This window comes from Channa argus, chromosome 3, assembly GCF_033026475.1.
Source record: "Channa argus isolate prfri chromosome 3, Channa argus male v1.0, whole genome shotgun sequence".
Classification (NCBI taxonomy): Eukaryota; Metazoa; Chordata; class Actinopteri; order Anabantiformes; family Channidae; genus Channa; species Channa argus.
The window spans coordinates 21,839,991-21,850,623 of NC_090199.1; the positions used below are offsets into that span (position 1 = coordinate 21,839,991).

General features: G+C 37.3%; 2 protein-coding genes across 8 annotated transcripts; one reads left to right on the forward strand and one right to left on the reverse strand.

Annotated features, from left to right (window-relative positions):
* The first annotated feature begins 240 nt into the window (after positions 1-240).
* On the forward strand, positions 241-4,015 carry exosc1 (exosome component 1). 2 transcript variants are annotated; one of them, XM_067499064.1, is made up of 8 exons: positions 241-312; positions 1,205-1,320; positions 1,576-1,650; positions 1,771-1,859; positions 1,954-1,987; positions 2,079-2,129; positions 2,388-2,472; positions 2,798-4,015. In XM_067499064.1, the coding sequence occupies exons 1-8, from the start codon at positions 285-287 to the stop codon at positions 2,902-2,904; spliced, it is 585 nt and encodes a 194-aa protein (XP_067355165.1). In that variant the 5' UTR covers positions 241-284; the 3' UTR covers positions 2,905-4,015. The 2 variants fall into 2 exon arrangements, with proteins under 2 accessions (XP_067355165.1, XP_067355166.1); XM_067499065.1 differs by lacking the exon at positions 2,079-2,129.
* Positions 4,016-4,396: 381 nt separating this feature from the next.
* Positions 4,397-10,504, reverse strand: knop1 (lysine-rich nucleolar protein 1). 6 transcript variants are annotated; one of them, XM_067499021.1, is made up of 7 exons: positions 10,363-10,503; positions 9,944-10,018; positions 8,826-8,894; positions 7,579-8,704; positions 7,425-7,496; positions 7,079-7,147; positions 4,397-6,757 (listed from the first exon to the last, which is right to left on the reverse strand). In XM_067499021.1, exons 4-7 carry the CDS (start codon positions 8,653-8,655, stop codon positions 6,452-6,454), a joined length of 1,524 nt encoding a protein of 507 aa, XP_067355122.1. In that variant the 5' UTR covers positions 8,656-8,704; positions 8,826-8,894; positions 9,944-10,018; positions 10,363-10,503; the 3' UTR covers positions 4,397-6,451. The 6 variants fall into 6 exon arrangements, with proteins under 6 accessions (XP_067355122.1, XP_067355123.1, XP_067355126.1 ...); XM_067499020.1 differs by having other exon boundaries at positions 4,398-6,757; positions 7,579-8,709; XM_067499022.1 differs by lacking the exon at positions 9,944-10,018 and having other exon boundaries at positions 7,579-8,709; positions 10,363-10,438.
* Positions 10,505-10,633: the final 129 nt, after the last annotated feature.

The following is a 10,633-nucleotide window of genomic DNA, read 5'->3' on the forward strand; positions in this document are numbered from 1 at the left end:
CTGTAAAAAAATGTGGTAATGACAGCATCTTACTAGACTGATAGATGGCTTGAGAAATCATATTATTAAGCAAAACTATTGTTGTAAATAGTAATTAAAATGTCTGAAAGCTTGTGCTAATGGTAATATGAAGCGTCACATTTCAAGTGTCCATGTGCGCCTCAACAAACATGGCGGAATTGGAGTTCTACTTTTATTTCCTCTCTGCGTGTCCCTGGCCAATGAGAATGGAGTCAGACCTTACGTCACAGGGAATCGGCGGAGGACCAGCTCTTCTCGGCAACATGTCGCCCATGAAGCTGTGTGTTCCAGGTGAGTCCCTGGCATTTGTCATTACTGTTTTGTAGGATGCTGTTATACGACACTCTGAGGCATTTCCCGCTTTTGTTGGCTATTTTAGACATTTTCGTGTAGCTGGAAAATATAGTTCAATAGCAGCTTAACAGTGTAACAATTTGTTAATTGATTCCAGCTGCCATGAGTGGGGTGGGCTCTGCATTGTAGCACGTTAAGAATGTTGCTTGAGTTACTTCCAGATACTTTTAAACTTGTGGCAGATTGTATCAGGTGATTGTAACACGGATCAGGTCCATTTGGGTTTATTATATGCTATTGTTCTAAGGTAAAAGGTAAGTTAGCTGCCGTATTCGTTGGGGACTGTTAGTTGGGACTTTTACTTTTCACTGCTGGTTGTGTTAGCTGCCCTGCCCATCGCCTCAGGCAGGACAGCAGCATTCCTTCTCTCACTTGTTTTGGCTCACCTGCTGTAAATCCTTGGTTTAATTTTTACGGTTGGCAGCGATAAATGTTGACAAAACATGTCTAACACCGATCAGTTTAATGAGGCCTGATGGCTTTAATGTTTAAAAAGTGTCTCGCCATTTCATGTCATGTTAAATATGTCGAAGGTACCACACGAATGACTCCTTAGGTGACAGGCAGTTTTTGACAATGTATGAGCCAGATTATATTCTGTGCAGATAGTTGTGTATATGTGTATAGGAGTATATGTTTGGTTGTTAGGCCTGCGATAAATGTGTTGAGATTGTACCTGTGTGCTTCTGGTCTTTTTACTCCATAGATTAATATTTCATTTAACAAAAGTTAATTATTCTGTTCTTATCAATGTCATCTGAGATGATCCATCTCCACATCTGAAAAACTTCCCTGCAACATTGTGTCAGTCTTTTTCATGTGTTTCCAGGTGACAAACTATGCAGCGTAGAAGACTGTATTCCTGGAAAAGGAGTGTATCTGCGCCACGGCTATATATACTCCTCACTAGCAGGTTATGTGTTTAAGAAAAACGAGGGAGAGGAGGTAAGGGGTGTGGTGGGTGTGGGTGAGGAGAGGGGTGTGAACAGCTGCAGAAGCAATGAGACATGTAGGAGTGTCTAAATACAGGTGTTACATAACATTTGTGAATGTGACTGAAGCAGAATACATTTGTTCGGCACCTGTAGGGAAATTTGCACAATCTGTCTGTTCAATCAGTTTTTTTTTTTAAATTTAATTGTGAAAGCAAAATGAGCTTTGTGTGACCCGTGTGCACATTAATGTGTGTGAATTTTCTAGTTACCAGTGATCTCAGTGGTGCGAGAAACAGAAACGCAACTACTGCCAGATGTGGGAGCAATAGTCACCTGTAAGGTACACAGTGAAATAATTTTTTTGGCTGCCTGAACTGTTTAACTAATCATGCACATTATTAGATTTGGATCTCTTTACCAGAGATATGGGTTGTCTTCAGTGTTGCTGTTCTTTGGACAGGTGACCAGCATCAACCCAAGGTATGCTAAGGTCCTCATTTTGTATGTGGGCTCCACACCCCTCAAAGATCGTTTCAGAGGAACTATCAGGTAACCAAAACTGACTTAATTGTAAAGTTGTGTCCTATAGTCATATTTTTCTGTCATTCCCCAAACTGAGCTCACTCTCTCTTTGTCTTTACAGAAAAGAAGATGTGCGTGCAACAGAGAAAGACAAGGTGATTACTCATCAGTTTTTTTTCAACAGCTAGTGTCTGTTTACTATTCTAAGATGACATGCTAAGTTTTTTTTTTTCTTTATCATTACAGGTGGAGACATATAAAAGCTTCAGACCTGGTGACATTGTTCTGGCAAAAGTTGTATCCTTCACCTGCCCTGAAGTTAAAGACAAATGCCTTTTCCAGAGAGACGGATGAAAACTACTTATGAGCTATTAAGACAATCTAGCTCATGCATCAGCTGTCATTGCATTTTTTAAATTGGAATCTCCGGAAGTTAATTCATCATTTAGTTCGACTTGTTTTAAAAAGAAAAACAAAACAAATTTATAATCATTGGTGTGATTATAAGAAATGTAGTTTATCTTTGGGTTGTTGACCCTTGACCTCTGTTGTCAGATTTCTCTGGGTGACGTTCAGTCGAACTACCTGTTGACAACGGCAGAGAATGAGCTGGGAGTGGTGGTAGCACACAGTGAAGCAGGTACATTTCATGGTTCACTCACACAGTCCTCAACACTGGAGGGATGGTATCCTGGTTGAACACAAGGTGGCATAAAAGTAATGATCAAGATAAGTAAAGATAAAAAGAGCTATGACAAAGGCATAATGAAATAGAGAAAGAAATATTATTATTAAACATTTTCTACAATATTTTTGAGGCTTATTCTTGAGAGTTACAGTCTAGGCATCCCTTATGTAATGTAGTGTCCTGTGTAACCAGAATTTTTTTTTGTGTGTGTGTGAGATTGAAAGTGCTTTCAACCTAAAAACCACACATTTTATCCCCCTTGTTTTTTGTAAACCAGGTGCCCAGATGGTTCCCATCAGCTGGTGTGAAATGCAGTGCCCACTGACACATGCCAAGGAGTTCCGCAAAGTTGCACGAGTGCAGCCAGAATATCTTCAAGCATGAGAGCCATAAAACATCTTTCATAACAAGGAACACACAGCTTCCCCTCCCTCCTTCAAACATCAGGAAGCCCTCAGCTGTTTTAGATACTGTCTAAGAGGCTGGAGAATGAGATTTGTGAGCTACGTCGGACTTCATGTTTCAAGTGGCTTTTTTTGTTTGTTTGTTTTTTTTTTTCCTTTTTAAACTGCTTTCCCTTTGCACATTGTGTCATCATTTTAATTGTGCCAGTTGGGAAACACTTAAGTAGGCTGCAGAACATTGTATAGACAATATAAACACGTTTCAGTGTATGCGCCAGCAGCAACATTTTCTAAAATTCATTGCTTGTTACAATACCTGTTCGCAACCTGCTGTAGAGCTTTAGGTACAGTAGAATTACTCAGCTCACTCTGGATGGTACACTTCATCATTCTACGTTGCCACTATGCTGAAAAACTAAAAGCATTAGAAACTTGTACATGCTAAAAAAGTCTCATTCACTATCAGGGCAAGTGTTTGATCAGTAGGTTGCTTAAAGGGTGAAGCAGATGCCCACTGTTGCTGGCTGTATAAATGTAAGACTAAGTAAAGAGAGGGCTTGCTTTACATCTCATGTATAAAACAGCAATGAACAGTTTGCTTTTATACGCAGACAGATCATTGTATTCCAGTGGCAGCATTCAGCCTCAAATAAGGATCTGACCAAACTATGCTACGTAGTGATACTGCACTATTAAATATTGTTTTGCGTGGTGTCATGTATGCAGCTGACTTGAGTTTTGTACCTTGTCCACAGACCAGAATTTTAATCCCACAGTTTTTTGTACTTCCTTTACTGTACATTTTTAAGAAAAATAGACAAATGTCCATTCAGCAATTTTAAAAGGAAAATGAATGTTAATAAGAAAGCCTGATGTTCAGTGACACTTATGACAAAACACAATATATGAAGTACGTGATGGACAAATATATATGATTGTTTTGTTTTCTAGCACTGAATAAACAAATCAATAAGACTACAACAAGCAACAAGAAATTTTTCCATTTTATATTTTTGGTGAACTGTATTTTGAACTCTTACTTTACAGCAGTTGTCATATGGAAGATTGAAATAAATTTTTATTAAACTGAATTACATCACGTTTCGCCTTTTAATAAGAAAATTGTTAAGTGATTTTTCTAGAAAAAGTATTATTATTATGTGTGAGCACTCGCTGTGTTTAACTTGATTTAAATCAGATAGAAAAAAATAATGCTACAACATCACTACACAACTACAATCAAACTTGATTCGATAAGAATAATTAAAAAACTTTTATTTCTTAGTTTAGAAATTGGTGTCTGACAGCACAATATGTTACTGAAAGTCTTTATATTTTTAGAACAGGTAGACTAAAGGGGTAAATATAGTATAGGGACCCAGATAAACAAAGTAGAACTATACAAATGAACAAAACATAAATTGATAAAATATTTTTTTATTAATTTTCTACATTTATTGATCTATTTTTATAACACAGCCATCAATTTGCTACATAAATGGCCACATTAATACAAAACATTCAGCAGTCAAAACACACAGGGAGAGAAAACCAATTTAAGACGTACATTTTAATGATTGGTTAATCAGATATTGAGACTGTGAGGGTGGAAATACCTGTCCAGATGGTATTTCAATGAGCTTCATATCTAACTTACCAAAAGCGTCTGTGGCACTCAGTAGAACTAAAAAAAATTTATTTTGCTTATGATACTGGAACTTGTAAGCAGTTTACAAAATGTGAACTATCTGTAATAAAACCTGAAAGTATTCAGGCTTTATTCTGTTCAGAGCATCAATGTTCATGGTGAAACACTGACAAAACATTTCACATTGAACAAAATGGGAAGTCTGATTGGATTACTTGTTTACCTGGACACCTGAATCAGCTTTTAGATCAGATGGGAGCCAGGCATTAACTAGAACATACACCAATCAGCCACCTGGTGGTTATAAGATTGTTTTTATGTTTTTTACAAATAAAACATAAGATGAACTATTAAATGCTTATGTATCATTATGAATTAACCACCTGTCAGCACATAAAGGGGATAAAATCAGCCTTATCTTTACCAATAGTTATTCTTGACCATTATTTTTTTTATGAATTACTGTACTAAATGGTCTGCACTTATATAGCGCTTTTCTACCTATTGACACTCAAAGCGCTTTACACTGCTTCTTATTCACCCATTCACACTCACAATCACACACACATTCATACACCGATGGGGGAGCTGCTATGCAGCTGGCCAACACTCACCGGGGTTCAGTGTCTTGCTCAAGGACACTTCGACATGTGACCAGAGGAGCCAGGGATTGAACCAACAACTGTGAGATTGGTGGATCGGTTAAAAGCGGTTAAAAGTTAATTATGTACAAGATTTAAAGTGGAATTATTTAGATCAATGCTTGCACTTTTGAATTTGTGTACTCTGCTCAGTGTATCAAATTTTGCTGTGTATGGGGCTGCGTAGCCACTAAGTGCTCAGAGTGAGTTTTTATGGTTAATTTCTGTTTCTAATATGGAAAATGGTCATTTATAGTCAGTCATTTTATGTGATAACCATATAAACTAAAAAAAGTCAAAAAACAGTAAACCTTCCTTGGTCTGGTTTATAAATAACTAAGTTTTTTATTAATGTTAGGTCCACTAAAATTTTAAGAAAGATTTATGGGCATATATTTCATTTTCTATTGTTTTAATTTGTGAACCTAAATTTAAAGAAGTGCCAAAGTTTGTATCCCCCTTGAAAAGTTAATGATTATCTTTATTTTGTGGGGAACATTTCTAATAGCAAATTAAAAATTATGCATTAAAAATCCTTTTACTCTTTTTGCCAATTCAAAATAAGGTCGTACTAACTTTTGAAAATGACTATAAATGCTTCCTCTTGCCATCACCTGCTCCTGTTTGTTTAGTTAAATCGAGGCGGTAATTCTTTTTGGTCAGGCAGTGCATATTATCGACGCTAAAAACCACAATCAACATTCATTCACAATCAACAATCATTCTCATAGGCTTTGAGTTAATGATAAAAGAAGAAAAGGAGATTCAGACCCTCATACCGTTGCATCGCGCAACACTTTATCTAACCTGTAATCCACCTTTGAAGAACGGGGCTCTGGGTAAAGTCTGTGTCATCTATCACTGCTCTTTATGTTTATATTTACTTTCCTCATTCAAAAGTATTAAGTAAGATAAAACTGGAAACGGGAACATTTTACAGCATTACAATGTAAAGACTGACCCATATGAAATCACATGAACACACTGAGAAACTGATGCTTAGATACAATCTTTTATGTACAGTCCAGTTCCCCCACAGGAGGAGGTTTAATATATAGAACACAGTATTTACAACTGCCGGTTTGTGTTGTAGTCTTCTAATATCCATCTATATACAGGTTTTAAAATTCTTCTGTGAATCTGAGCCGATGGTTTATTGTGCACGCCTACCATTAAAACTACACAGCTAAACAAAGAAACAGCTAACACAACCATTCACGCTAACATATTTTTTTTGTTCAATCATCAAAGCGAACCGATCGACATGCATTAATGTCGATAGAGAACTTCTTATTGGAGGGAGCATTAAACCCGAGTCCTGCTCCCCTGTTACTGATGTCCATTCGACGCGAATGAGCACGTTCAAATTCTCCCATGAGCCCTTGCCGCAACTGCTGCTGTGCTTCCTTTCCCATTGCCATCGTTGCTCCCCCAGTGCTGCCTGCAGCTGGCTGGAAACCCTTTTTGAAGCCGCCCATCAACCGCAGGAACTTCTGCTGCGTCTCAGAGCTGTCGAACTGGGCAGTGCTCCACTGGCCGAAACCCTGAAAAACACAGACATTCAATGCAAGTATTACAAACAGTGGTACAACAATGACTTTTACACATAGTGGTTAGTTTATTTGTTATGAGGAGGCTGTATCCTCTGCGGTTATTTAGAGAAGTGTGCATCACAAATTGGGCACGTGGAATGTGAAATGTGATGGCTTTTATCAGGGGTAGACAGGGTGGATGTTGAAAAGAATGGTATTTAACTGCAAAATGGTAATAAAAGGGAATTAAAATACAGGTAATCTCTGCGTCAGTTTGGAATCCAGTAGGCAAAACTGTTCTATTTCTTTTCCAAGACAGATGTTGATACTGACCGAAGGTTTAGCTGGTTTTACTGGCAAAGAGGCCTTGTCAATCTCCATCTGTAAAGCTTGTCTTCTCTCCTTTGAAAAAATATAACACACTTCATTAGGCTTCACAGACATGCCAAACAATGAGAGTCCTAAAACAGAAAAAAAAAAGAAAAATAATGGTAACCCTCAAGAAAACCTGCTAAATGTGAGAGTAGCATTTTGGATCTCATCTCATCTTGCATCTCATTTTGGATGTTCTGGAAGGGAATCAGCATAATTCCCAGGATGTCGAAGTTTATTTATGCCCAATATAGCAAATGAACAATAAATGCCACAGTGATGTAGAGGTAATGAGAGTTCAGTTTACCTGGTTGATTGTGATCTCATCAGTGTTTCCACTCTTCTCTGACAGGAACACCACGTCCACTTGGGGAGACTCCTAAAACACAAACCAAGTTCACAGGCCATGCAAAAATTCAAGTCCAAGGACAGGGTTAATGAACTCACACACATTCACTCACCAGAGGTTCTTCTTCCTGTTCTTCTTTAATCTTCTTCCTCCTCTTTTTTGATCCACTTTCATCTCTGATGTCATCCTCCACCTGTTCTATCTGAGCAGAGCGCTTCTTCTTTTTGTTTTTCTTGCTTGTTTGAGTTTCTCTACACTGTTCATCATCTACAACTTGTTTGACCTTTTTTGATAATGGTTCTTTCTCCTCTTTCTTAGACTTTTTGATTTTCTTCCTTTCCCCTATTTCACTGACCTCTACAGACGATGCTCTATCCTTTTCTTTTTGTCTTTTTGTCTTTAACTCCGTCTTTTTGGATTTATCATCTTTGTTTAGCAATTTGTCCTCCTCCACCTTTTCCCCCAGTGATGCTTTGCTCCTTTTTTTGGTGCCTTCAATAATTGGTGTTTCAACTTCACTTCCATCTTCTTCAGTTTTGACTTTCTTCTTCTTCTTCTTCTTTACTTTGACCTCCTCAGCCACGTTAGTCTCCAACTTTACTCCATTCTCAGACACTTTACTTTTCTGTTTAGACACACTTGTTCCATACATAACTACAGTGGTTTCCCTTTTCTCATTCCATTTAAGTTGCTCCTCAGTCTCATCTTCAATTAAAATATTGTTTCTGTCTTTCTTGGCTTTCTTTTGCCCTCTATTCTTTTTAGTTTGCTTTTCATCCTCATCTTCTGTCTCCATCTTTACATTGTCTTGTTTAGTTTGTTCAGACCTATTTTTCACTTTCTTTGGTTTCTTTTCTTCTTCTACGATACCCATTGCAGATCCCACATGATTCTCGTCATCGGCCGTCTGCTTTTTCTTCTTCTTCTTTTTGCTCACTCCATCCTTGACATAAGAAGCACTCGTCTCAATTAGAGGTTCATGAACAAGTCTTCTCTTCTTCTTTTTCTTCTTCTCCTCCATTACATCACATCTATCCACGGACTCCTCCTCTAAAACCACTGTCTCAACGTTTTTACTTTTCTTTTTTACTTCTGTCACCTCTGCTAATCTCTCACTATCACAGTTTATGTTTTTAGGCAGAGAGGCTTGTTCTTTTTTGTGTTTCTTATTCTTTTTCTCCTCACTCATCCCTTCCTTTGGATTTATCTTCCCTTTTTCCACAGCAACAGACCTCTGGCTGTTCTGGTGACAAAAATACAATTATTAAAAGACAATGCTAATCTCTGGGATTAAACTGTATATTCTGGTTTGTAGGACTCATGTATGTATACGTGTAATTACTAGAGCAGAACACTAACCAATGTTTTGGCTGGCTGCTTGGGCAGGGACTCCAGATCAATGTCTTGTTGCAAGGCAAGTAGCTTCGCCTACAGAGAACAAAGCAGAACTATGCTAGATGTATATGAATGTAAAATGTATCACAACATTGTATACACTGACAACAATTACTTTTGTGTTTATCAGTATGTGTCTCTGCAGTTTTTGCAGCAAAATGCATTTTGTAATTATCTAGCTTTAGTTAGTGTGGTAAAGTTTGGCACGTTGTCACACAATACTGACATCTGTGTTCTGATGCACTAGAAGTAGGATTTCACTCCTGGCTTGTTCTGTTGCTTGCCTAATGTTATAGTTTTAGGGAATTTATTAATCATATTTCCTGAAGTCTGCTATTCTTTTCTAAACAAAATTAAACACAAAACCCATACTTCAAGCTGCATTTAAAATATATTTGACTTGTCGGGCAAAAAAACAAACAACTCAAAGCTATTTTTTTCTATGCTGCAAACCAAACAGTTCTGTCAGCAGACAAAACAAAACCAGGCAAAGCATAAACAGCACACAGCAGTAATTACACACAACCCCCCAAAAAATGCAAAACATGGCTTTTGTCATAGCAGGTTAAATAAACTTTACTCATGCATTTAGCTCATGTTTGTATTTATACTGTAGTATTCTTACTAGAAAACAAATAAAATAAACTGCAGTATCTTCTTCTTTTCCTTTCAGCTGTTATCTTGTATTACAGTATGCAGTGTCAATCGTAGTACAAAAACATGTTTTATGATTGTTCTCAAATGAAAGAATCTTATAAGAATAAGAATCTGTCATTTGCCTCTCTTTGAACTAGCTTTTACATTATGCATCCATGGGGTTCAAACAATCCCTGTCTAGACACTGTACAGTTTTTACCTGGAGTTTTATGATGATGAAAACAATGTGTTAGTTGTGTTTTCCCTCCCATCTTTGTTTTTTTAAGTTTCATTGAGATCTGAAAACTGGTGAATATATTTCTGCAAAAAAGCTACAAAAAAAAAAAAAAATCGGTTTTGCTAGTTTGCTAGTTTCGTTCTGGCAATTCAGAAAAGCTGTAATGGTTCAGCACAGACTATTCCGATTTAAAGTAGAAAATAAGTACCTCGCTAATGGCAATGCCAGTAAACTTGGATGCAGACTTTTCGTAAACAAAGATCACGTCCTCGTCTGAATCCGTCTGAAACACCAAGAAAATACAATTTTACCACTGTGCATAACTAAGATTGCGTTAAGCTAACACTTCCGTTTAAGCTAGAATTGAATGAACACATGGCTGAGCACCTGCTAATGTTTTAACGACAAGTTAATACGGAACATACACAGTGAAAAGAGATCATTTTCAGTCAGAATGAGTTTATTTATAGTAACGTTACCTGTTAACCATGTTAAATAACGTTAGTTAGCGAACAGCAGCTCAAAGACAAGGAAACAAAAGAAGCGGTGAACGACACTGAGACAATGTTATCGCAAATGCACATAAAATTAATTTTCACACATAAACTTGCTCAGCCGATCACTTACTTTGTAGACTTGCAGAATTCACGTGGGTACCCGCTTACTTTGCTGACCTGGAAGTAGTTGTTCCTTTTCCTGTTAGCAACGGGCCAGGCGCGAGGTAGCAACCAGCATTACGTACATAGATGGAACAGATTCCGGTGTTGTGTCAATATCAATATATTATTGTATTATATTATATTATATTATGTATGTTAAAGGTTATGCGTAGATGAAGTAGCTTCTGAAAATAAGGTGCAACATCAGTGTGCTTCAAACAATGTTATTGCCGGCAACA

What these genes read in the sequence shown, in the direction of transcription:
- knop1 (XM_067499021.1), bottom strand. Translation starts at nt 8,655, where the DNA reads ATGAGTGAGGAGAAAAAGAATAAGAAACACAAAAAAGAACAAGCCTCT. An exon ending in AACAGGAAGAAGAACCTCTG is followed by an intron (nt 7,497 to 7,578) that starts GTGAGTGAATGT and finishes TTTGTGTTTTAG; the next exon opens with GAGTCTCCCCAAGTGGACGT. An exon ending in ATGAGATCACAATCAACCAG is followed by an intron (nt 7,148 to 7,424) that starts GTAAACTGAACT and finishes ATTTTTTCAAAG; the next exon opens with GAGAGAAGACAAGCTTTACA.
- exosc1 (XM_067499064.1), top strand. Translation starts at nt 285, where the DNA reads ATGTCGCCCATGAAGCTGTGTGTTCCAG. An exon ending in CATGAAGCTGTGTGTTCCAG is followed by an intron (nt 313 to 1,204) that starts GTGAGTCCCTGG and finishes ATGTGTTTCCAG; the next exon opens with GTGACAAACTATGCAGCGTA. An exon ending in GGTAGCACACAGTGAAGCAG is followed by an intron (nt 2,473 to 2,797) that starts GTACATTTCATG and finishes TTTGTAAACCAG; the next exon opens with GTGCCCAGATGGTTCCCATC.